Raw genomic sequence first — 26412 nt, 5'->3', positions numbered from 1 at the left:
TCATGTCATTAATATATTTTAATATGTTTTTGTTTTGTATTAAATTTGTGTGGTTGTCTTACTCACCTATTAGTCAATTCTTTTTTTTTTTGTTTGTTTTTTTGTTGTTGTTTTTTTTTGTGGTACGCGGGCCTCTCACTGTTGTGGCCTCTCCCGTTTCAGAGCACAGGCTCCGGACGCGCAGGCTCAGCGGCCATGGCTCATGGGCACAGCCGCTCCGCGGCATGTGGGATCTTCCCGGACCGGGGCACGAACCCGTGTACCCTGCATCGGCAGGCGGACTCTCAACCACTGCGCCACCAGGGAAGCCCAGTCAATTCTTGAAGACTGAAAATAAGTTTTATCCTGATTCTGTTTATAGGTAATAATTTCTCTGCAAATATCCGTGAAATGTATTGAATTGAGCCCAAATAATATAATATGAGCTGATAACCACTGAGTTCTGTGTCAGATTCTCTTATTTGTCTCAAAGCTTATTAAGCCTAGTGTCATTGTCACCAAAAGCTCATTCATGATGGGTTTCCTGGCCGAGAAAGAAGTTGGAAAATAGGTCAGGTGAGCTGTCTTTATTGGGTTCTAGTCAAGTCATTGGTTTCTTTTAGAGTAAGTGGGTGTGAAGCAGGAAGCCTGAGGCAGAACAGAGCACTGGGGCATTATTTAGTAAAAGAAAAAGTTGTTTGTTTTAATCCAAGGCATTTGCATGTTTCCTTAGACTTTATCATAATGATACCTCCTCTTCTCTATATGTCAGTTGACTGCTAATGTTGTAGATATTTAAATGGTCAGTATCCATTAATACTAAGTAGAAATACCAAGGGATTCCTAATTCAGACACCTTTAAAAGTGCAGGTTCTATTTACCTACTACAGGCTTCAAGTATCTCTCTATACATACTGTCTTTAGTTTCACGCTGGGAGATGGGAACACTTGGGATCCCTAGACCCACTGAAGGGTACTTCTAGTTTGAAATCCTTACAGGATTCTTATGACCTATGGCCCACTGCTCATTTCTCCACCAAAAATGCAACTAAAAAAAAAAAAAGGTAGGGCTTCCCTGGTGGCGCAGTGGTTGAGAGTCCGCCTGCCGATGCACGGGAGACGGTTTCCTGCCCCGGCCTGGGAAGATCCCACATGCCGCGGAGCGGCTGGGCCTGTGAGCCATGGCCACTGAGCCTGCGCGTCCGGAGCCTGTGCTCCGCAACGGGAGAGGCCACAACAGTGAGAGGCCTGCATACCGCAAAAAAAAAAAAAAAAGGTAAAAATGCCATTATTTTGTTTGTATATTTGTGCATGTAGATTAGATGTTGTCTTGAGCCTTAATCGAAAGTTTAACAAGTTAGGCTGCACCCAACAAGGAAGAGTTTAATATTACTACTTTGTATATGGGGAACTAAATGACCATATATGTACCAGGAAATCACATACTTGTTCAATTTATTATTTTTTTTATTTTTTATTTATTTTTTTATTTTTTTTGCGGTACACGGGCCTCTCACTGTTGTGGCCTCTCCCGTTGCGGAGCACAGGCTCCGGAAGCGCAGCCTCAGCGGCCATGACTCACGGGCCCAGCCGCTCCGCGGCATGTGGGATCTTCCCGGACCGGGGCACGAACCCGTGTCCCGTGCATCGGCAGGCGGAGTCTCAACCACTGCGCCACCAGGGAAGCCCTTCAATTTATTTTTAAAACACGTACACATTGTCGCTCTGTTCTAGGTACCTGTTCTAAGTACTTAGAAACATTGCTAATCCTCATAATAACTCTATGGGGTTGGTACTATTACCCCATTTCACGGATCAGGAAACTGGGGCACTGAGCAATTAAGGTAAGTTGTCCAGGAACTCCCTGGCAGTCCAGTGGTTAAGACTCCGTACTCTCCCTGCCAAGGGCCCAGGTTTGATCCCTGGTTGGGGAACTAGGATCCTGCATGCCGTGCAGTGTGGCCAAATCAATCAATAAATAAATAAGTTGTACAAGGTAATTTTTTAAACTACTGGGTGAGACCTGGAATTTGAACCATGGCATCTGGCTCTGCAGACCTATGCTCAACACTACTGTCCTCTCATCCTTAGACCTAAGGCTATTCTGTTCTTCTGGTTAAGGAGAGTGCCTTTGGGTATTAGTTCCAGGTAAGTCATGTTCCATTCCTTTGGATAGTTTTATCAAGAAACATCTCTTAAGTGCTTGATTGCACAGGATCTGTACCAAATGCTTCCTGAGTTTGGATGGATTTAGAAGATAAGGAATAAATGCTTATGTAGGGTGTATTTATGTTAACTATCCTCATAAAGCTTACCAAAAGATAAGGGAATATGGATACTTTGCATGTCTGTAGTGCTTTCAGAACTCATAAGTCATTGCCTTTGCTCCTCACATCAGCTCTTTGGTTAGCAGGGCATAAATTAGTACTAGTTTCATTTTACGAATGGTCAAATGAGGCTCAAAAAGGTGAAGTGACTTTCCAAAAATCTCAGATACTGAGCAACAGGATTAGTGCTCTAATCCAGTTCTCCTGACTCCAAATCCAGGGATCTTTCTCCTATATTAAACCCCTTTCCTGTGATCCAAACTTTGCTGTTACACTGGCAACAGTATAGAACAACAAGTGACTGGAAACCAAGATACTGCCTTCTCTGTGTGCCACAAAGTTAAAAATTTAACTGAGCTCACCTTAACCACCAGACCCTTTGTTAAATTCCCTTCTTCATGTGCAACATTTGTTAAGCCTAGTACCTTATCACCAAAAGCTCATTTATGATGGGATTCCTGACAGAGCAGATATGCTGTCTTTTCCGGTCCTGATCCAGTAATTCTGTTTCTTAGTCCCAGGAAGTGGGTATGGAACAGGGAGCCCAAGAGACACGAAATAGCAGTCTGGACTGATGCCTTTCCCCACTTTCCTCACATTCCACCTCTGCAGTAGCCATTTACTTTTCTTTTCTTCTTTTTTTTTTTTTAACATCTTTATTGGGGTAAAATTGCTTTACAATGGTGTCTTAGTTTCTGCTTTATAACAAAGTGAATCAGTTATACATATACATATGTTCCCATATCTCTTCCCTCTTGCGTCTCCCTCCCTCCCACCCTCCCTATCCCACCCCTCCAGGCGGTCACAAAGCACCAAGCCGATATCCCTGTGCCATGCGGCTGCTTCCCACTAGCTACCTACCTTACGTTTGGTAGTGTATATATGTCCATGCCTCTCTCTCGCCCTGTCACAGCTCACCCTTCCCCCTCCCCATATCCTCAAGTCCGTTCTCCAGTAGGTCTGTGTCTTTATTCCTGTCTTACCCCTAGGTTCTTTTCAACCACTCTTGTGAGGTGTGGCTATTTGGCAAAGCTGAAGGGCCTTTGCCTTCTGTTGGTTTGAGGCAACAAATTCTAGAAAGGGTTACATAGCGAATAGTCTTTATTTCAGAGGAAACAGCCATGCCTCTGGGGCTCCAGGTATGAAGTTATGAAGAGTCAGATGATCAGATTCTAAGAAAACTTTAAATGCTAGGTCATTTAAAATTTTGTCAGCAGGTGGCTCTTCTCTCCTTATTCACCAAATACATTCTCGCCAAAAAAAGAAATATTGTTTCTACGTCTTTGCTGCTATCGAGTTCCTCAGACTTCTTTAGTCACATCCAAACATTTCTCCTCAGTTCCCTTTTGCAGCGGTTTAGTTTACAATAAGTTTATGCATTTTTAAACCTTTTTTTTTTTTTTTTTGCCGTATGCGGGCCTCTCACTGTTGTGGCCTCTCCCGTTGCGGAGCACAGGCTCCGGACGCGCAGGCTCAGCGGCCATGGCTCACGGGCCCAGCCACTCCGTGGCATGTGGGATCTTCCCAGACCGGGGCACGAACCCGTGTCCCCTGGATCGGCAGGCGGACTCTCAACCACTGCGCCACCAGGGAAGCCCCCAGTTTATGCATTTTAATTTATTTATACTCTCCACAAAGGATTTGAAATTGCTTACAGCATACAGTATGCCATAGTAAAATATGAGGAAAAGGAGAATATAAAATGCAATAAAGAATATGTAATTCGATTCTGGGTTGCAGGTAGCTGGAGCAAATCAAACAAAATATAAATATATGGTTTGCATTACCAGGTCTCTGGGTGAGCGAGCAGGAAGACAGAATGACTTTTCTAGGATTTGAAATTAAAATGAAAGTTCTCACCTAGAGTTATTGGAGGCAAGTTTCTGTTGCTTTGTCCTTCTCATCTCTCTAACCTAATTTATAATAAGTTATTCATGGTCTGTAAAAACTAAGCAGTACTTTTACTACCCTGCGGTCTCAAGGCTGCGTGATCAGCATTTTTCAACCTCTAAGCTTCAATTTGTTCAAGATGCAGGCTTCACCCATTCATTCATCCTACACAGATTGAGTTCCGACTGCCTACAGGGCGTTGTCCTGGGCACTGGGAACAGAAACATATCCATTAGGTAGGCTTGGGTGTGCTCAAAACAATTTATAAGATTTTCTTCTGTCTGATTTTATGTAGTTGGAGAAAGAAAAGCTACGTTTCTACTCATAAAACTTAGAGAGCTACGCCATGCAGTGTTATAATCGAATGATAAGCCTGTGTGATTGATCTTAATAGGGCTCTAGGATTGTTCTATTTAAAAATGAATCGGTAAATTACATGTCACTCAAGTTTCTAATAGAAAACCCGACTAAAACCGAGGCTTCCACACAGGTTGTAAGAAATGGCTTGGTCTGCAACAGCTGGAGTAGGCGAGGGTAGGGGGCCGGGGTGAGAGGAGGGCCCAGGATGCTTGCCAGCAAGGAACCTGGGGGACCGGCGTCGCGGCCCGCCCACTGTTGTCTGGGGTTGAGAGCAGGATTGGGGGGGGGAGCGGGGGCGGGGCCGGGAGGGGGGTGGTGATGCTCCAAGGAGACGGACCCAGGATTTGGTCTCCGAATCCCGGGGCCCGGCCCCCAGCGCCCGGGGATAGCGACGGCTTTGTGGCGCGCGTGGGTTCTACCGCGGGCGGCGCGGAGGCCGGGCTGCGCGGAGGCGTCCACCACTCTCAGCCCTCGGCCCTGCAGCGGGCGCCCCGCATGTCCAGCCCCGCGCGGGCCGGTCACCCCGCGCGTAAGAACAGCCGCCTGGACGCGTTCCTGCGGAGGCATCTGCCGGCCCGAGGTCTACGACGCCATCCGCGCCTACGAGCAGTGCATCGTGGTGTCCGACACGGGGAAACACACCTTAAAGTACGTGCTGCTCAGTGACCGGCTCATCTACCTGACCGAGAACCCGCTCCAGTCCATCCGGCGAGTCGTGGCGCTCCGGAACATCGCGGCCATTGACCTGGTGAGGCGCGCGGGCGGGCTCGCGAGAACCCCCCTTCTTGGGGGGGTTCTTTATGCACTCCGAATAAAGATGCTTTTACCGTTCTCATCTTGTGTACCAGTCATCCCCTGTCCCCTCAAATACAGATTTGGAGAACATAGCCCCCTATCAGAAGTACGCTTTGAGGTCATTCCTAAGTTCATTAAGCATCTAGCCTTGCCAAGCACTGTCTAGACACTGAGGATGCAAAAATGAAATAGGGCGCCATCCCAGAAGCTGCTGTGGGAGAGACAGAAAGCCAACACCAGGACAAATAAATGCCATGTGATAAATGCTATTATGCCTTGTTTATTTTTTTATTTTTAGGGCTTAGAGCGTGTTAGGTGCTCAATATGAGTTAAGTGAATAAATGAATTAATGAATGAATGCATGCATGCATTAATGAGATGCGCATGGGACGCCTGGCACTCTCAGGCGGATCATTCATCCAAACTGGGCTCAGGCCATGCTGGGAAAACTTCCTGGAAGGAGTGTCATAGCGGAGCCTTGAAGGAGATACAATCTGTCCCAGTTTTTAGTGTGCTGCTACTGTATCCCTTTCGTCCAGGAATAGATTTACCTTATAAACCAGCAACAGCTTGAAGCAGTCTCTCTCCAATTACTGTTTTTCCCCCTTGGGTCCCTTTGTCTGAGCTGCTCTTCAGGTGTGTTCTTCCTTTTTCCATTGGGGACAGGTGTCTAGCCTCGTTTTTCTTTCATTTGCCCTAGTCTCTGTGTCCCTCAAGGGAGAGGTTGGCGAGACTCTTGATAGAGCTGTTTCTTAATTTTTATTTATTTATTTGTTTGTTTGTTTGTTTATTTATTTATTTTTGCGGTACGCGGACCTCTCACTGCTGTGGCCTCTCCCGTTGCGGAGCACAGGCTCCGGACGCGCAGGCTCAGCGGCCATGGCTCACGGGCCCAGCCGCTCCAAGGCATGTGGGATCTTCCCGGACCGGGGCACAAACCCGTGTCCCCTGCGTTGGCAGGCGGACTCTCAACCACTGCGCCACCAGGGAAGCCCTGATAGAGCTGTTTTGCCAAGAAAATCATAGCTTGTTTGGAACATGTCTGTAAGAAAATAATAAAATTAAATGAAAAAAGTAGGGCTTCCCTGGTGGCCCAGTGGTTAAGAATCCGCCTGCCAATGCAGGGGACATGGGTTTGAGCCCTGGTCCGGAAAGATCCCACATGCCGCGGAGCAGCTAAGCCCGTGCACCACAACTACGGAGCCTGCGCTCTAGAACCTGCGAGCCACAACTACTGAAACTCGCGTGCCTAGAGCCCGTGCTCCGCAACAAGCCATTGCAATGAGAAGCCCATGCACTGCACCGCGGCTAGAGAAAGCCTGCACGCAGCAATGAAGACCCAATGTAGAGAAAAATAAAAGAATGAATAAAATAAATAAATTAAAAATAAATAAATAAATGAAAAAAGTAAATGCTTTCTTTTTCTACTTAAAATACCGCCGTGGGCTGATATCACTATGCTAATTTCTTTGCTTTATTTGAGCCAAAGCTGGAAGTAAAACTGCCTTTTCCTCACTGCCACTGTTTGCATTCTCTTGAACTAAAATTTTTAAAAAATTAAATTTCTGACCAAATGTTTTAGAAAACATTAAACACTCAACTTCTTCTAGTGTCTGCAGTGTAAACATGTATTCTTTTAACAGAAAATAGTGATTTTAGGATATTGTTACTCTCCCCAAAAAGAGACAGTATACATATTTCAGTAGTTGTTATATATATTTCTTTTTAAGCTGTCAGAATCTGCAAAGTACAGTAAAGCTCCCTAGGCCTCTCAAGCCAAGAATATTACAAAAAGGCATACCAATTTATTTATTTATATGAAATACTACATATTTCAGTAGTTGCTATATATATTTCTTTCTAAGCTGTCAGAATCTGCAAAGTACAGTAACGCTCCCTAGGCCTCCCAAGCCAAGAATATTACAAAAAGGCATACCAATTTATTTAGTTTACAAGGTAAACTCTGTACTCGATTTACAGAGTTTACCTTTCAGGCATATAGAAGAATGTGTAATGTCTATAAAGGTGCTGAACAAATCTAAGATTTCAGCATTGTTGATAGATTTAATGTCCATCTTACACAATATAGTTTAACTTTGTTTAAAGTTGTGGTAGGCAGAATAATGGCTCCCAAAAGATATCTCCAGAACCTGTTTTACATTACACGGCAAAGGGGAATTACAGTTGCAGATAGAATTAAGGTTGCTAGCTAATCAGCTGACCTTAAAATAGGGAGATTATCTTGGATTATCTGCATAGGGCGAATGTAATCACAAAATCCTTAAAAGTGGAAAAGGGAGGCAGAAGAAGAGTCAGCAGCAGAGTGGTGCAGCATAAGAAAGACTACTGGTTTTGAAGTTGGAAAGGGGCCACGAACCAAGGAATGTGCATAGCCTCTAAAAGCTGGAAAAGGCACAGAAATAGGTTTTTCCCTAGAGCTTCCAGAAAGAATGCAGTCTTGCTGATACCTTGGTTTTAGACCAGTGAGACCCATATCAGATTTCTGACCCCAGAACTGTAAGAAAATAAGTTTGCGTTGTTTAATACCACAAGTTTATGGTAATGTGTTACAACAGCAATAGGAATTCAATAAAGAAGTGTTTTCTCTTATGTTGTTTTAAAATGGGTAATTGTTAAAATGTATTGTTTCAGTGAGAAATAAGTATAATCACGCCAAGCACAAATGCCTTAATCTCTTTTTCTGGGTTTTTATTATAGTTATTACATTTCAGTGGCTTGTACTAAGCTCCATAGGCTGTGTGAAAAACGGGTGTCCCCAAATTGCTTTATCTAGTGTCAATTAATAACGAATTAATAACACTATGTCTGTCCTTGGTACCACATAGAGAATTTTGCTGATTTCTATGTTATGTCATATATAGTTGTCCTGCTATCTATTACATTGGATTATATTATCTCAGTGCCAGGGAGCTTTGTTTTTTAGAACTGGTTCCTCCTTTCTTGAAAGATAAACTGTTTAATCTCCTTTTCTACTAGGGTGCTGTCCTCTTTCTAAGGCTACCTCTTTAGACATACTTTTCCGTTCTCAAAGGTCTTCTCATTTTACTGTGCAAGTTTGTCTCTTGTTATTTAACTTTCAGTTGGCTCAGGTTCCCACTTGGCCGTTGTTTTTACTGTCCTGTCAATAAAGCCCCTAAGCAAACCAGTCCTTTATGTCTCTGGGCCTCTACCCTTCTTGTTCCACATTTGGCCAGATTTCTCCACATAGTTCATGTCTCATATTCCAGTTACACTTAGGATAAAATTTGCAAATATACAGATAAAATTCTGTTCTCTCCCCTAAGGAAAAAAATTGAAAGAACAGCAACAAAACGTTAGACCCAGAGTATAGATGTGAGATTTCTGTTCTAGCAAAGACAAGTTCCACGTGCACTTGGAGGTCTCAGTAGGTGATTTGTTTTTGTTTTTTCAAAACAAATTAATGTCAGTTTTATTTAAATAATTTTTTTTTTTTTTTTTGCGGTACGCGGGCCTCTCACTGTTGTGGCCTCTCCCATTGCGGAGCACAGGCTCCGGACGCGCAGGCTCAGCGGCCATGGCTCACGGGCCTAGCCGCTCCGCGGCATGTGGGATATTCCTGGACCGGGGCACGAACCCATGTCCCCTGCATCGGCAGGCAGACTCTCAACCACTGCGCCACCAGGGAAGCCCTAAATAATTTTATGTAAGTTTTTTAATCATTTATATTTAAAAATTAATTATTTTAAAAGTTGATATATAATTGACTTATAACACTATGTTAGTTTCCGGCGTACAACATGGTGGTTTGATATTTCTATACATTACAAAATGATCACCACTCAGTAGGTGTTTGTTATGGTTCATATCCTAAAAGAAAGGTTTCCAAGGTTGTTCAGGCAGAGCTTTTGTGAAAGGCAGATGTTTTCTTTCAAAGTTGCTTTTGAAAGCTCTAGAGTTCTGCCCTTGTCATGTGCCTCACAATACTATTCTTTAAGCCCTTCTAAGATTAGACACATTTTTCAAGTGTGAGAACCAACTCTCCTGAACAGTGATTTCCTATGGATTCACTCTCCTTCAATGCCATCCCATCACCTACAAAGAAAAAAAACCTGTCAACGTCAGCAGCCCTTGTTTCTACTTCTTGCCTTTCTTTGTCCTTGTCCTTTCACCACTTTCCTCAGTGAATATCTCCTCTCCAGCCATCCTGGGGTCCATGTGCCTTCTTGAACAGGCAGCAAATGCACCTTTATAGCCGGGCCTGTTTGCTTGCAGTGTTTGCTTCCTCCTCCTTCAAGGATGTTCAGAACGTCGTATCTATAGTCTTCCTCCTTCTCTTTCTCCTTTTAAAAATGTAAAAAATATTCTCGGCTCGGACAGAAACAGGTCACAGGCTGTACCGAAGGGGCCACTGTAGTTTGCTAACGGATTCCTGCTTTCCCCTTCCTGTATTCAAATCCTACACAGTTTCCAGGCTAAGCCCAAGTTGTTCCTTCTCCAAATCACTTTTCCTTGACTGAGACCATGAAAGCAGGTCTTTTGGTCTGTTTTTCTCATTGCTCTATCTGGTTCCTAGAACATTGCCTGATACAGGTGAGATGGCCAATGAATATTTGTTAAATATTCAACATAATCTGTCTCTTTGTTTCTCAGTTTATTATCTGCAATATACATCGGGGCATTTAGTAATACATTTTTGTTCAGCTTTTGCTTTCTACCTGTGTGGACTTGGTCAAGTATATTCAACCTCTACTTTGTGCCTCCATTTCTTCATCTGTGAAATGGAGATAACAGCACCTTCCTTATAGAGCTGTTGGGAGGATTAACTTCATTAATAGATGAAACACACTTAAAATAGTACTTGGCACGTGGGAAGAGCTACATACATGTTTCATTATTATCAATAACCTTTATTCACATATATTAAGTCAACTAAGTTTCCTGAATCTGTAAGATTGATATTATCTCTTTAGGAGATTTAGTAAATTTGGGGAAAAAATAACTGGTTTTTGAGCATTGATTATGTATTAGGTGTTTTATTTATTTATTTAGGCTGCACCAGGCCTTATTTGCGGCATGAGGACTCTTAGTTGCAGCATACATGCAGGATCTAGTTGCCCCACCAGGGATTGAACCCAGGCCCCCTGCATTGGCAGTGTGGAGTCTTACCCACTGGACCACCAGGGAAGTCCCTATATATTAGGTGTTTTAAAATCTCATTTATTCTTTTTGAAAATTTGTGCACTGGGTTTGTCAAGTTTAATATGTTCAAAAACAGAATTCCTGATCTCCAGCCCCAAACGTGTTCCTCTCTTAGCTTTTCCTATTTTAGGAAGTAACATCATCTTCCATTATCTTTAATTCTATCTTTCACTCTCCTTATCCTACACATCAGTATGTCATCTTGACTTGTGTAGAAGAGGAAAACGTTTTTCTCAGCACTCTTAGGGACCCTGGCTAGGTCTGAAAATTTTATATGACATGGGAGCCTTTATAAGGAAATGAAATCTCAAAGAAGAAACAGTTAAACCTATGTGTGTTTAGTACTAGGTTTAATGAAGAATGGAGAGTCATAGAAAAATGTGATAGTTCAAAAAAGTTCAAAAAAGCTAAGGGTAATAGACTGGGGAAATTTTAGAAAGGCCTGCTTGTTTGGATTTGTCTTAACATCCGTGTCTTGGAGATAAGGATGTTCCTTTCCTCTGGGTATAGGGAGGGCACCTCTCTCATGAGGGCCTTAAGACCTGATTCAGGGGAGGAGGGCTGGGGAAGGTCAGAAGGACTTTCCTGCATCTGTGTTTTCTTGAATTCCTTCAGCTCAAAGTATTCAGTATGCCAAGGCACCATATTTTGGGGTAGTGTGTTCTGAACCCCATCACTTGTCTTCCAAAATATATCTAACTATGACCTTTCCCATTTTTCTTATTCCTTTTTCTAGCACCACTTGTCCAGTCCCTTATCTAGACTACTGAAATTGCCTCCAAATTGATTCCTCTCCACATAGCAGTTGGGATGATCCTTTTAAATAATAATTATAAATTAAATTATATCACTCTTCTGTTTCAAAGTCTGCATGAACTTGCAAACTCCTTATTGCCTATAGGAGCCTCCATGGTTTGACCCCTCCATCTCTGACTTACCTCCTACCACTCTTCCCAGAGCTCTTTCTGCTCTTCTTCCTGCCTCAGGGCCTTTGCACCTGCCATCCTATCTGGAACACGTTTCCTCAGATCTTCAGAGGGTTGATCCCTTCTTGTCAGTCACGTTTCTGAATTCAGCATCACCTCCACAGGGATGCCTTCTGTGTTCACCCAATCTAAAGTACCATTCCCCCAACACACTTAGCACATCTCTTTGTTTCAAAACACTTACCACTATTTGCAGTATAAGATTAATGTGTTTAGTGATTTATTATTGTCTATGTCCCATAGTAAATGTAAGCTCCATGAGAGCAGGACCTTGTTTGTCTTTTCATCCCTGTATCACTGTGCGTTATATTCCCGGACACATAGCAGATAGTCAATAACTACTTGTAAAACTGGAAGAATGAATAAGTGAATCAATGGATGCTCAGATCCATCATACAGTTTACCTCTTAGAAAGGGACATATTTCCTTATTTCCAAATATTGAGGGACTTGGGAGACTGACAACTCATCACACTGGCCAGAGTTAACATAGCCAGTTAGTGGCAGAGTCAAGAGGAAATTCCCACGGGTCTCCTGCTGCTCAGATTCAGCTGTCTTAATGCTTCTTTTGTGTTTGTATGGGATGATCCCTGTGTTGTTTATCTGTGTCATGCATTTTGAGAGATAGTGAGAGTTAGATGAGACCATGTTATGCATACTTCTTTTTATCTTGAGCTTTTTTCCCCTCTATTTTGACTCACTTGCTGCATTTCAAAGATCTCACTGTGGGAGGAAGAAAGAAGTGGTAAACTCTTTATCAGTCATTGTGGCTGTTTCTTTTTTTTTTTTTAATTTTTAAAAAAATTAATTAATTTTATTTATTTTTGGCTGCATTGGGTCTTTGTTGCTTCGAGCGGGCTTTCTCTAGTTGCGGTGAGCCGGGGCTACTCCTCATTGCGATGCACAGGCTTCTCATTGCGGTGGCTTCTCTTGTTGCAGAGCCCGGGCTCTAGGCGTGCGGGCTTCAGTAGTTGTGGCATGTGGGCTCAGTAGTTGCAGCATGCAGTCTCAGTAGTTGTGGCTCATGGGCTCTAGAGCACAGGCTCAGTAGCTGTGGTGCACGGGCTTAGCTATACTGTGGCATGTGGGATCTTTCTGGACCAGGGCTTGAACCCATGTTCCCTGCATTGGCAGGCGGATTCTTAACCACTGCACCACCAGGGAAGCCCAGGTCAGTGCTTGTTTGATTTTATTTATTTATTTATTTATTGGCTGTGTCAGGTCTTCATTGTGGCATGCAGGTTTTTCTTTGCAGCGCATGGGCTTCTCGCTAGTTGTGGCGTGCAGGTTTTTCTCTCTCTAGTTGTGGCACGGGCTCCAGAGCATGTGGGCTCTGTAGTTTGCAGCACGTGGACTCTCTAGTTGAGGCTCACCAGCTCAGTAGTTGTGGCGTGCGGGTTTAGTTGCTCCATGGCATGTGGGATCTTAGTTCCCTGACCAGGGATCGAACCCGTGTCCCCGGCGTTGGAAGGCAGATTCTTTACCACTGGACCACCAGGGAAGTCCCAGTGCTTGTTTGATTTTAATAACCTTATTAACAGCCAGAGATTTTAATGAAAACCCTCGTGAAGAAGTGCAGGGGGGTAACTGGAAAGATTGTGAACACTTGGCTTTAGGAAAATTCCTGGTAGTCATCTCTGTGAAACTTGGGCCTCCCACTACAGAGGGAACCACAAGTCCTGCCCTGATAATTGTGGTTTTATTATGGTTATTAACAGCATTCACTCTCCATTCAAAAATATTGGCTGGGGGGCTTCCCTGGTGGTGCAGTGGTAAAAAGAACTTTGGCTCTTTGCCCAGCTTATAATTTTGAATTTGCAAGTTTTTGTGAGGATTTATAGAGTCATCAATTCAGAACAGTAACTCTATCTTCTTCATAAACTCAATCAAATCATGTAACTAATGACCAACTAACTTTTTTTTTTTAAGTCAAAGAAGAGAATAATGGCCCTGCCTTTTGGAGAGGCAAAAAGCCTAAAAGTTTGAATGAATCCCTTTTCAGGTGAGATTGTTGTTTTATGTTTTTAACTTGCTGTCCAAAACTTATTTTACATTTCAATTGTCTTTTTAAAAAAAATTATTTATTTTATTTATTTATTTTTGGCTGCTTTGGTTCTTTGTTGCCGTGCGTGGCTTTCTCTAGTTGCGGCGAGCAGGGACTACTCTTCATTGCAGTGCATGGGCTTCTCATTGCAGTGGCTTCTCTTGTTGCGGAGCACAGGCTCTAGGAGTGTGGGCTTCAGTAGTTGTGGCACGTGGGCTCAGTAGTTGTGGCACGTGGGCCTAGTTGCTCCACAGCATGTGGGATCTTCCCGGACCAGGGCTCGAACTCGTGTCCCCTGAATTGGCAGGCGGATTCTTAACCACTGAGCCACCAGGGAAGCCCTCAACTGGCTTTTTAAAATGCTTTTTCTCTACTACTGTCTTTGAACTGAATTCTGTTTATCTCATGTACGTAATAATGAAGAAGGTATTTTGTGAGATTTTCTTCTAAATTCAAATCCAGTTAGTTATAAACTATAATTTTTCTCATTTCAATTGAATATACAGATGTCTCAGTATAAATAAATGATTAAAATCAAATTCAAATCATTTATTGAACTCTGGCTCTGTGTAGTGGTATGCTGGGCCCTGTAATAGATACAAAGATGAGTAAGACATAGTTCCTATCCTTGAGAAGCTGCTTCTCACCAGGACATATGACATTTGAGTAAATAAAGATACTGCAAAGTATGCATGCTAAGTGTCATGATTGAGTTTGAGCAAATTGTCAAAGAGATTTAATGAGGGGAAAGGTCTTATTCGGTTGTGGGGAGAAGTCAAGATGCCAGATGACAGTCGGTGAAGGAATGGTGCACATGGTGATAGAGATACTGCAGTTGGAGGGAACAGTAGAAGCTACGGTAGAGGCAGGAAAAAATGGAACATGTATAAATTGAAAAAGGAGTTTCCTAAGCTGCATAACTCAAAGTATGATTCTATTACACACTTTAAGTATCTAGACATTAGGAGGAAGGGAGCATAGGATTCTAAGAGCTCTGAGTCAGGGGATTATAGGCATGGGGAAAATTAAGGTGCATTGGGGCCCTGAAAGTCAGGTCATGACATGGGGGAAACAGCCCCCAGGAAAACATTGCAAAATGTGGAAAGAAAAAGTGAACGCCTACTTGGAGAGTATTCACCCCCAAGACCTGTGGTGTGCCATGCTGTGCAATGGGTTACTGGGGAGGGGCCTTTTCCCACTGTACTTATTCTCATACCTTCTCTCACTGAACAATGACATACAAAGGTCTTTTAAACTAAATGTTATTAACTTTTTTTGTCATCAAAAGAAAAAAAAATTGTTTTAGGAAGCCTGGCTTGTATCATTAGGCTTAGAGGATGATGATTTGTTCTAAATCCATGTAATAACAAGCTATGTTTTAAGGGGTTGATACACTTCCATTGTTACCCTGAGCGCCATAAATTACTAGCTTCTGGGAGGAGGGTCTCTGCCTTCTTGTCTCAGGGCACCAAGTGAAGTTCCCAACGTGGCCCTCGTAACTGGAAGTACTGAGGGAGAGGCACTGCCAGTGGGTAGCCATCCACATGCTCTGAGATTCCACATTCATTTCACATTTGGCATATAATGCCCCAATTTTTCTAGACCACTCTGATAGCCTCATTGTTTTCTTCCAGTTTAGAAAAATAAAAGAGATTTCTAAGTAATGTATGCAGTAGCTGTTTTAGGTTATTGTGGAGGTCAGAACTCTTTTAAAAGTGGCAGAAGTCCAACTTAGGTTAAAAGGGGAATTTATTGGAATTACAGGGCAATATTGGAATTAGAGGGCAACTCATGTTATTCAACGTTCATTCAGCAGATACGTATAGATACAGACATAAATATAGATACAAATGTAGATCTATCTATTTTACCTGTTAAATCTGACATATTCTATTTGCTGGGCTCTTCAATTTTAGATATACAGTGGTGAGCAAAATCAGCAAAAGTTAGAAACCACAACTTAGGAAAGTAGGAATGCTAAGAATGAAGTCGGACTTAGGCGTAGCTGGCACTTGGGACTTGAATGCCATAGAACTTTGTCTCTGTCTCCTCTCATGTGTGTGGATCAGCTTCATTTTCTCTCACTGAATGCCACGTCTTCTGTGGGACAGCAAAGTCACCAACTGTCTTAAATTCACTTTTTACTTCTCCCACCACCACACAAAGGCTAACTCACACACTTTCTCGTACCAAATTAAAGAATCCTGGGAAGGTCTCTGATGCCTAACTTGAATAAACGATTGACTGCTAAAAAAATATCCACCATAGCCAGGAGGTTTAAAAACATGCCAGCTTCTGCGTGCTCCACGTGTGGAGAGGAGGACTGATTTCCAAATAAAGTGGGGGTGGTGGAGTTATCCACCCATAGTTATCTGCTATCCCATAGTTTTCTAGTACTGTCATCTTCATAATTAAACATCTGAGTCAAAAGTGTAAACAAAAGGCAGGCTACCATAAACACTAATTAGAGGGCTAAAGAATGTTATCATGTACAGAGCTTTGTGACACCTCTGAGGTGTAAAGTTTTAGGGCTAATTATGAGAAGCTGCAGGTCATAAGAAGGATGCAGTTATCTTGGGACATCACACTTACATAAATATGATTACTTTTCAAGGTAATAGTGAACAACAGGCCTTTTAACACCTGAGGGATAGAAAACAGACTGGTGATGATCTCTGATAATGAGATTCAGTACTTTGGTTTCTCTGTCTTTAGTATAGCTCTTCATTAGTGCATAGTTCCATGTAGTCATGCATTTTACAGGAGAAAACCCAAGCAGATATCTAACCAGAATGTTCTCTAAGGAAAAGTTTATTGTGACTTACTTAAGAATCCCCTAAAGCTGGGAGGAAAAAGACTGCCTATTGCTTGCACGTATAAAAAAAACATACAGATCAATAAAACATTTTTACAGTGCTGGCATAGAGTAAGATTTATGTAAATTTAATTGCATTCACCTTGAATAATCCAAAGGAAAAGAGTGAAAATGCTTAGCCCTCAGTCCAGATCTGCTAAGCTCATACCCACCAGGGTAGATTTCAATCTGAGTTTACATCTATTTATAGCCTCTACTGATATTTAGCTAATGAAAACTTAAAATTAAGCAGATTTTCTAGCCATAGTGCATGGCAAGTAGTGGGATGAACTTTTGGAGAAACCGATCTGTTTAATTAACAGAATCAGAGCTGACCACCTTGGCATCCTTATGAAATGAGAATGTATTGCATTTAATTGTATATCATTAGCAAAATAGAAGGGAAAAAAAACAACAAAGAAGGTGAACCTTATATTCTTCTCTAAGAAGAAGCACTTCTTGGCAGAAAGTAGAAAAAGGGAGCTGTTTTATTCTTCTCTGCATAGTAGATAAAAACATAAAGGCTCTGTAGCCACACTGGCTGACTTCAAATCTGGACTCTACCTTGGACTATTTAACCTTCCCAGGCTTCACTCCTCATGGGTAGGATGGGGCTCACAGTGGTACATATCCCAGAGGGATGATATGTAAAGGGCTAAATCATGTACAGTTGACCCGTGAACAACACAGGTTTGGACTTTGAGGGTCCACTTATATGCAGACTTTCTTCAATAGATACATACGACAGTCCTACACAATCCTTGGATACGGAACCTTGGATACAGAGGGGTGAACTGTAAAGTGTTATATGCTGATTTTCAACTGTGCAGAGGATCAGTACCCCTAACCCCACATTGTTCAAGGGTCAACTGTACATGTAAAGTGCTTAAACTGTGTGTGGCACTTAGTGAGTCCCTATTAAACTTAGCTCTTTCGTTTTTTCAAAGTCAGTCACTGAGCAATAATCTATTTAGCATCCTCAGAATCCTTGATCAAGCCTTGAAACAGAATAACTTTCCTCTTTTCTCTTCTCCCTAATAAATACTACGGTATGTAAAAAATAAAAATGCTATTGTGCAATAATTTGGCACGAGGCACCATCTATATTAATTTCCTAAGGATTTCTTATGCAGTAGGTTGCTGTACTTCTATTAGAGGACCAAGTCCTGTGTTTATGTAAATATACTTTGTGTGTAAGTATATGAATTCAGAATGTTTAGAAACTCAAGAGAAGGATTCAAGGCCTCCAGTAGCTGTTCTTATAATAAGCCCTTATTTCTTGATATTTCTCAAAATTGACACTGCAATTATTAAATAGATATATTCGCTTGCACACAGTTAGATCATAGTTTATAATTATTAACAAATATTCATTGATCAGTTACAGATTTATAAAAATACAAAAAATATTGAGGGTTGGGGTAGAATCAGTATTCATTTTTCTCCCCCTTACTCTCTTCCATCCTGTTTGAAAACTTTCCTGGGACATATACTCAGGAGCAGAATTGCTTTGTACATTCTACTAATATACATTATACTAATCAGCTTATTGGTTTTAGAAATTAAAAATACCTCATCCCATATTGTCAACTACCTATTAGCTTATTCTATGTGGTGTCTTCTACTGAGTAGAATTTTAATTTTGATGTAATAAAATTAATTAAGTTTTTAATTCTGGTCGAGCTGGAGTAAGCACACTTTGCCCTACCTCTCCCTCTGAATGGAAGTAAAAATCCTGAACAGAATGCACACAGCAGTTGATTGCCTGATTAAAAAAAATAATAATAACATTCTACATAGAATTTAAATAAGACCCAGAGTCAACAACAGCTATAAACTAAAATCTGTTTTAGCTGAGTCACATGTATTTGATGTATATTGCCATTCAGTTCTAAATATCTCTTAATTTCCTTTATCACTTACAGCAGTTTGATTATGATATGTCTGGTGTGGAATTCTTTGAGTTTATCTTACTTGGGATTCACTCAGTTTCTTGAATCTATAAGTTTGTGTCTTTTGCCTAACTTGGAGAGTTTTCAACCATTATTCCTTCAAATATTTTTTCTGTACCACTCTTTTTCCTCTCCTTCTGGGACTCTGAAGACATGAATATTAGGTCTTTTTCATATTGTCACACAGTCCCTTAAGAATGTGTTCATTTTTTTCTTCAATCTCTATTCTCTCTGGATTGTTCAAATTGGATAATTTCTATTCCTCTATCTTCAAAATTCAATGACTCTTTTCTCTGTCATCTCTACTCTGCTCACTGAGTCCATTCAGAGAATTTTAAAATTTTTAGTTATTGTGGTGTATTTTTTCCTCCTAAAATTTCCATTTGGTTCCTTTTTATATTTGCTATTTCTCTGCTGAGACTTTCTATCTTTCCATTTGTTTCAAAGGGGTTCACTCTCATCTATTGGAGCATGGTTATGATGGTTACCTTAAAGCTTTTGTCTGATAATTCCAACATCTTTTTCATCTCAAGATTGATATCTGTTAATTTTCTTTTTCCTCATAAGGTATTGAGATTTTCCTGGCTTTTCAAATGTCGAGTAATTTTGGATTGTGTCTGGGACATTTTGAATATTATGTGACTCTGGGTCACATGAAGAGTTTGGTACTGGTCTCTGCCAGCCTCTTGATTACACTTAAATATCTGAGAATTATTTTCTAGCTTTGAATTATTTTACATAGAATTGCTTATATTTCACCAATTCTGCTTTAGTAGAGTCTTCATGGGGAATTTTTTATTCAGGAGAGCTCAAATTCTACATCTTGAGATCTAGGTCTATATGATTTTTTTTTATGGAAGAATCATTGTTCCTTATTGTTCTGCTTGTTTCTTATATTTTAGCACATTAATCTGACAATTTCGGTCTGATAGGTGTTTTACTTTCCATGAACACTAAACTCCCCGTTTTCATATTTACTTAACTTCTTTCTCATCCTTTTTAAGAGTTTTAAAAATCAATGATTTTTTTCTATTCCATTTTAAAACTCTTAAAAAGGATGAGAAAGAAGTTAAGTAAATTCTATTTACCATTTTTCTTCATTCTTGATAGAGTCAATATGCTAGTATATATGTACTTTGCATTCTTAGCTGTACTTTGCATCTAACAGATTTTTCTGAAGCTGTTTAATGTTGCCTGCTGCTTTTTGGACTCTGGCTTTTAACCTGACAGTTTCAGCCTCAAGGAGTTTATCTGTGTTTGATGCAGAGGGAGAAAGGAGAAAAATGATTTGTGCATACTTTTGATTCTGGAGTTCTCTTTGCCAGTTCTCCCATTGCTTTCTCTTTTGCGGTGGCTCTCTCTAGAGATACGTAATCAGCTCATTAGAAAAACACTTGACTTTTAGCAACTTAGTTGTGTAAATGTGAAGTTGACACATGTTGAAACTCAAGGTTCTAGAACTCTTGCTTAGTAATGAACTAGTCTTTAATCAGACTACTAAAAGTGGGTATTATTGAATTTCATGTGAAAAATACAGTTCAACTTTATGAGTTGGTTTGCTTCACTGGTGAAACTATAATGTCCATGACATTTTAACTTATGCTGTCAAAAAGGTAATCCTTTTTAGAAACTCTTTTAGCTCTTTAAAATAATAAATTTTTCATACAACTGAGTAAATAACAGTCACTTCAAGTGTGCCTTTCTGTAACTACCTGAAATCATTTTGCTGACCTTTCACATGAAACATATGTTGTGCCTAAAATGAACATTTTAACATAATTTCATAACATTACCTAACATAATCTGTGCACTGGTTATTTAACTCTCTTAATTTCCATAGAGAAAATTTTAGAAAATATCATCTACAAGAATAAAGAAAAGCTATCACTTTCAAGAGGATTGGAGTACGTATCATCCATTTCTGGGCTACACATATTCATTGACCTGAAAATCCTATATGAGCATCTTATATTCTTAGATACTTCGATATCATTGTTACATAGTACTAGAATCCTATAAAGAAATAGGGCAAGGTAAGATAATCAGTAAGTGGCGTTCAGAGATTATGGGCCATATACATTAATTTGTTTAGTTGTGTGTTTAAAATCTGACCATGTCATGTGCCACTCCCCAGGGCAAGAAGAGTGCAGGAAGGAGGGGGTGCTCGTACACTCTCTTTCCTGATCATGCTCTGGGACCACAGTGCCAGTGTGCACATCCTTAAGCCTGAGGGTTTGGCAAGGATGGCTGTTTAAGGGGGATGGAACTTGGATAAATGAACTGAGGTGAGCACTTGTGTATGTGTGTGTGTGTGCATGCATGCGTGTACACATATGTAAGGTCAGTGGAAGAGGGAGCTGAGGGCTGGAACTCAGCACAGTTCATAGCATTGTACAGATGATGAATGAATTTTATACCTGTTTAAAGTTAAGAACTAATAAAAGCAAAGTGGTTTTCCACTTTCACGGAGGTGCCAGTCTCATAAGGAAGATAAGATATCTTAATGTAAAATGATAAACCAGCAATTCAAGGCAATATAGGATAATATTAATCCCTAGCACCTACTGAGTGTTTCCAGTGTTAAAAAACACTGCATGTATTTTCTTACTTAATCCTCACACAAACTCAATGAAATTGGTTCTATTATTGTTCCTATTTTAAAATTAGGAAATTGAGGCTTAGGTCAATCTAAGTCACATAACCACTGAGTGGCAGAGCCTGGATTAGAACTTAGATCTCATACTCTGCAACTTCTTAGCCTCCACCTCTTGCTTCCTTGTGTTGCAGAGAAAAGAAATGAGTCATGGTGAGCTGGAGAGAACAGAGAAGGTAAAAGATGGGACCCAGAATTGGTTCTGAAAAAAGTGCTGATGCTATTGGGATGATATTGGAAAAATCAGAGAGTGTTAGCAAAATATGAATCAAAGAAAACACCGTTTAAAAAAAATCTCTCTCCCCCCCAAAAAATAAATAAAAATAAAAAAAATCTCTCTTCATCTCTCCATATGAATAGTTCTTTTTTCTTTATAGGATCCATTAGAAATGCAAGATGAAAGAACAATCAAGTTTCAAAACTAGAATGAAAAGTCCTTTCACTGGGAATGTTGGGCTCTGTGAAGGACAGGCATAAGGCTTTAGATATAAAAAATGCTTCTTTAAATGACATAGCATAGAGTTTTATTTCTGAAAGCAGGAGTATATACTGAAGAATTGTGCCATACCTCCTCTAGGTCAATGGTCAACAGCAGGTGAGAGTAAATCACTCCTTTCTCTTACAAGCATTTCTTTTATGTGAAGACTTTTACTTTCAGACTCTTAAACTGCTGCAATGGGGCCATTGGGTTCTCTTTGTTCCTTACTGTTAAATTCTGAATATTATGTTTAACTCTAAATTCTACCTGACAGGTACCACCAAGAGAGCAGCACACCACCATCCAAGGACTCAACTCTTGGCCCTCCTTCAGACCTCAAGAAGCTGTCCCTTCATGGCCAAAGTGCCTGTCGACCCTTACCTACCCCCTCCAGGAGGAGCTGTCAGCCCACATCAGCCACTAGCAAGGCTGTCGGTGTGCCATTTTGCACCACAAACACAAAAGAACCCCAGGGACTTTCAGATCACAAAGACTCTCTAAGTGAAATCCCTTTCAAGTGCAGTGGGAACGGAAATGAGTTTTACTTAGGAAATTCCTCCCTGGCCTCCCCTTTACAGAGTAACCCAAACCTAGAGAAAAAGGAGTCAAAACTTCATTAGTACATTATTTCCACAACTTCATCAATATTTCTGCACTTAAAAAGTTCATGGAACAATTATGTTATAGTAAATATCCTCCTAAGTTAACCTTGACTTGAATATTGTTTTTTTTTGCGGTACGCGGGCCTCTCACTGCTGTGGCCTCTCCCGTTGCGGAGCACAGGCTCCGGACGCGCAGGCTCAGCGGCCATGGCTTACGGGCCCAGCCGCTCCGTGGCATGTGGGATCTTCCCGGACCGGGGCACAAACCCGCGTCCCCTGCATCGGCAGGCGGACTCTCAACCACTGCACCACCAGGGAAGCCCTTGAGTATTGTTTTTTAGGGTAGGCTTCCCTGCTCTTCCTCCCCATTTTGTAAGTTTAACCTTCGAATTTAGTAATATTGTGCAAGACATAATGCACTGGACAATTAAGGATATGATTTTACCAGGCTATTGCAATAGGGAAAATGCTCATTAATGAGACATGTCTTCAAGAAAAGGAGATGGATCTGAGGTTTTATAGAGGCAGGTAATAAACAAGGGAGTCAGCAGTGAGTCTCATGGGAATCAATGAGGAAGGTTGGAGACAAGTCTTATCTTGGAATATTTGTGACCAGGGTGGTCTTTCGCAGTTAGCTGGGGTGATTTCTCAACCATTCTGCTTTCAGAGACCAGGGAGCTCAGATAAAGTTCAACAGTATCCATATGTTTCTGTATTTCTTAGCTGTGCTATTGAAAGTAGGTTAGTGGGAGTTTTTGACTTAAAAAAAAAAGAACAACATGAGATTTGTGAGTTAAGTTTTATTTGGGCAAAATGATGACTATAGCTCGGGAGACAGCATCTCAAATAGCTCTGAAAGGGCTTCCCTGGTGGCGCAGTGGTTGAGAGTCCGCCTGCCGATGCAGGGGACGCGGGTTTGTGCCCCGGTCTGGGAGGATCCCACATGCCGCGGAGCGGCTGGGCCCGTGAGCCATGGCCGCCGAGCCTGCGCGTCCGGAGCCTGTGCTCCGCAACGGGAGAGGCCACAACAGTGAGAGGCCCGCGTACCGCAAAAAAAAACCCCCCAAAACAAAACAAATAGCTCTGAGAAACTGCTCCAAACAGGTAGGGGGGAAGGTCAGTATATATATGATTTTGGTGAAAGGGGAGTACATGCAATCAAGCACATATTTTTTGCAGAAGGTTTCTGCTAGTCTTGTGAAGGTTACTGCTAGTCACGAGGAGCAGACGTCATGAAGGATTTTAGTAGTGCTTTTCTAGATACGAGGAGATACAAGAACTGGGCTCATAAAATTGGCTCCTGAAAATATCTAACTATCTGAAGACCTGTTCTGCCAGTTTTTCCCAGAGCACAGCGTGCCTCATTTCTGCTCTCCACCCTGAACTCCTTTCAGGGGGTGTTGAAAAGTTAGCAGCTGCAGCAGCACATGATTTAATCCTTGTAGAGGCAGATGGCAAGTGCCGACGGCAGGTGCCAATTTGTAGTTGACAGACTCATTGTCATAAGATCAGATAATTTTATAGAGATCACCTGGTCTATGTCCCTTATTTTATAAACGAGGAGACTGAAGCACAAAAATTCTACATGACTTACTCAACATTATATAATAAGTGTAGGGGCCGAGTCAGAACTCCCATTTAGGGATCTTCTTATAACACCAGAATCAGTTTTAAAATAAGCAATTTATTAAAAGAATAGTATGACCCTTTTTACTTATCTTCAGTGATACATAATTTTTATTATTGATCTTCAACATAATAATGTTAAGAAGTATGAAAGACTCTTTTCACTCAGAAGAAGCTAGGAAGGAGGGGGTTTTATAAGTGGCCAAAAATTGTGAAAGGTTGCAAGACAACTCTCATTTTTTTCTCATAGCACAGTTTAGAATGTTATTGTTTAAATTAAATGTTAAATGTTTAAAATTCCTCTCTAAAATTTTAAACCGCTTTTTCCAAATTAAGAATGTAAGTGAATCATGAATAGAGGGAAAATCCTGATCTATTAAAAGAAGGCTTCATATGTTCTAATAGAAAAACCACAATTTAATTGACTTCTAAAAATCTACCTAAATATTTCAAAATAACTGTTTAACTAACTCCCAGTTTTAAGTACTACTTTTAAATTCTGCAGCAAAGGCATGGATGGGGTAAGTCAGATAAGCCAACTCATAGCCCTTCTGATACTATAAGGAATAACAAACAACTAACGTGTAGTGTTATTATTGGTAGGAACTGTTCTGATGCTTTCTGTATATTAACTCATTTAATCTGTACAACAGTCCTACGAGGTAGGACTGTTATCCTCATCTCATAGATGAGGAAATTGAGGCACAGGGAAATTAAATGATATATTCAAGGTTGTACAACTAATATAGAGCTGGGATTTGAACCCAGACAGTCTGCTTTTTTTTTTTTTCTATGACCACTGAAATAATGTGGATGGAGGGGGGTTATCTTTATGAGTTGTCAGATATTATCATTGAAAACAATGTTCTGGGAATTCCCTGGCGGTCCAGCAGTTAAGACTCCGCGCTTCCACTGCAGGGGGTGTGGGTTCTATCCCTGGTCGGGGAACTAAGATACCGCATGCCTCGCGGTGCAGGCAAAAAAAAAACCAATGTTCTATCCCTTGAAGGATGAAAAATGAGTAAGCAAATATTTCATATACAAATGATGAATCTATCAGGTTAGCATTCATTCTAGTGAGAATAAGATATTAACAATATAAACATTTTAAAAGTTGTGACTTTTTTGTGACATTGTTGAAGTCTTTCATTAGGTTGGTCACCTTTGGTTAGTCTTGGCTATCTTCATAAATTTTAGGAAATGGACAAAAATAATCTCCTAAATCTGTCAGAATTATCTTGGGTAATTGCTCTCTTGTGCCTTGAGATTTCTTTCATGTTGAGGTATGGATAAATGCTCCTGGGAAAAGGAATTAGACATCTTAACTCTCTGTATACTTTCAGGTAAAATTAACCTAAACCATCCAGTTAGAAATTAGCACTCATTCTGATTTTAAAGGTTTCCAAAGAGTTGTCCTTGTCAGTAACCCATTTTCTCTGTAACTTTCACCAAAAGTAATTACATCTGCGTTGTTTAGCATCTCAAATTCTACAAAGACAAAACATGGCAATTCTTTGCCCTTCATACATTGTGGAATAACTGCTAGAAAGCTAAATAACGAATATCCTCAAATTAAAATTCTAGATTTAAGGCAAGCATAAACATTTGGAGAGAAAAAAAAAGGCAGCTTTTCTTTTTAAACATAAAGCAATGACAAAAATAGTAAGAAAAAGTACATAATTCCCCCCTACACACCCACCCACCACCCTACTCTTATTAAGGAATAAGACAGGAGTTGTTTGGAGTTGTAAATCAGCAACATTTCAGAAATTCCTTCTGACCTGTCTGTTAAGCCGCAACATAAATAAAAAATTATTACACTACATGCCAATTTGTTTCAAGACCCAGTATGAACGGGAAGTGGCAGCACTAAAGATTTAAGGAAAAAATAACCCCATTAATGGGGGAATAGTTAACAAAATTATTGTATATCTCGGCTATGTAATACTGGGTAATCATTATTAAAAAGACTGAAGTAAATCTATATACGTAGACATGAAAAACTGTCCACCATATATTAAGTGAAAAAAATTCAGATTAATATGTGATATGATGTAGCTAGTATTTAAATACATATTATAAAAATATATCATCTAACATGTAAATATTACAAATGTATATGTTATAATTAACATGTTTTTATATGCCTGAAAGAATATAAACCAAACCAACAACAGTAAGGTGTTTTGAATATTGAGACAGAAAGGGTAGGGAGAGATAGGGAACTTTTATCATTTACTTTTTTGTACTGTTTTATTTTGATAGATTATTCTATTTTATAATGAACAAATGCTATGTTTAAAACTTTAAAAAAACTATATAAGGAAAAAATTCCCTGTAGTATTATCAAATACTGGAATGAGTTACAAATCATGTACTGTAGACGGGATTAAAGAATAGATATATGATATTGACTAAAAGTAGTGGGAATTGATTTTTCAGTAAACAAAAATTCTAACTATTCCCACTTTTTTTCCTCTTTCAGAAAGTTACTCATTTACAAGATCCCCTATATGTTAGTGAGCTCAGTCCTGCTACTGGAAGTCAAAAGCCATATAGGTAAGGAGTGATGACAGAACAGAGTTGCACGGCAGGGTGTTCACCCTCTTTGCCTCTCCTAACTCTATGTGATGCTGACCATCACATTTATATCTACATCTCTTCTCGCCCTGAATTGCAAAGACAA

The 26412-nt window shown here is 40.5% G+C and overlaps 1 protein-coding gene across 1 annotated transcript in view; it reads left to right on the top strand.

The window, feature by feature from the left end:
- Nucleotides 1-5051: 5051 nt before the first annotated feature.
- The window catches only part of LOC309968427 (uncharacterized protein C12orf56 homolog), a gene marked incomplete at both ends in the record, with an annotated part of 57195 nt that continues 35834 nt past the window's right edge, over nt 5052-26412 (top strand). The window contains 6 exon segments of the mRNA XM_082849686.1: nt 5052-5129; nt 5131-5395; nt 13447-13519; nt 21773-22115; nt 22119-22184; nt 26212-26285. Coding sequence (XP_082705812.1) covers nt 5052-5129; nt 5131-5395; nt 13447-13519; nt 21773-22115; nt 22119-22184; nt 26212-26285 — 899 coding nt within the window.

The sequence above is a fragment of the Leucopleurus acutus genome (genome assembly GCF_964270905.1).
Source record: "Leucopleurus acutus genome assembly, chromosome: 11".
Classification (NCBI taxonomy): Eukaryota; Metazoa; Chordata; class Mammalia; order Artiodactyla; family Delphinidae; genus Leucopleurus; species Leucopleurus acutus.
This window is presented reverse-complemented; position numbering and strand designations above follow the sequence as displayed.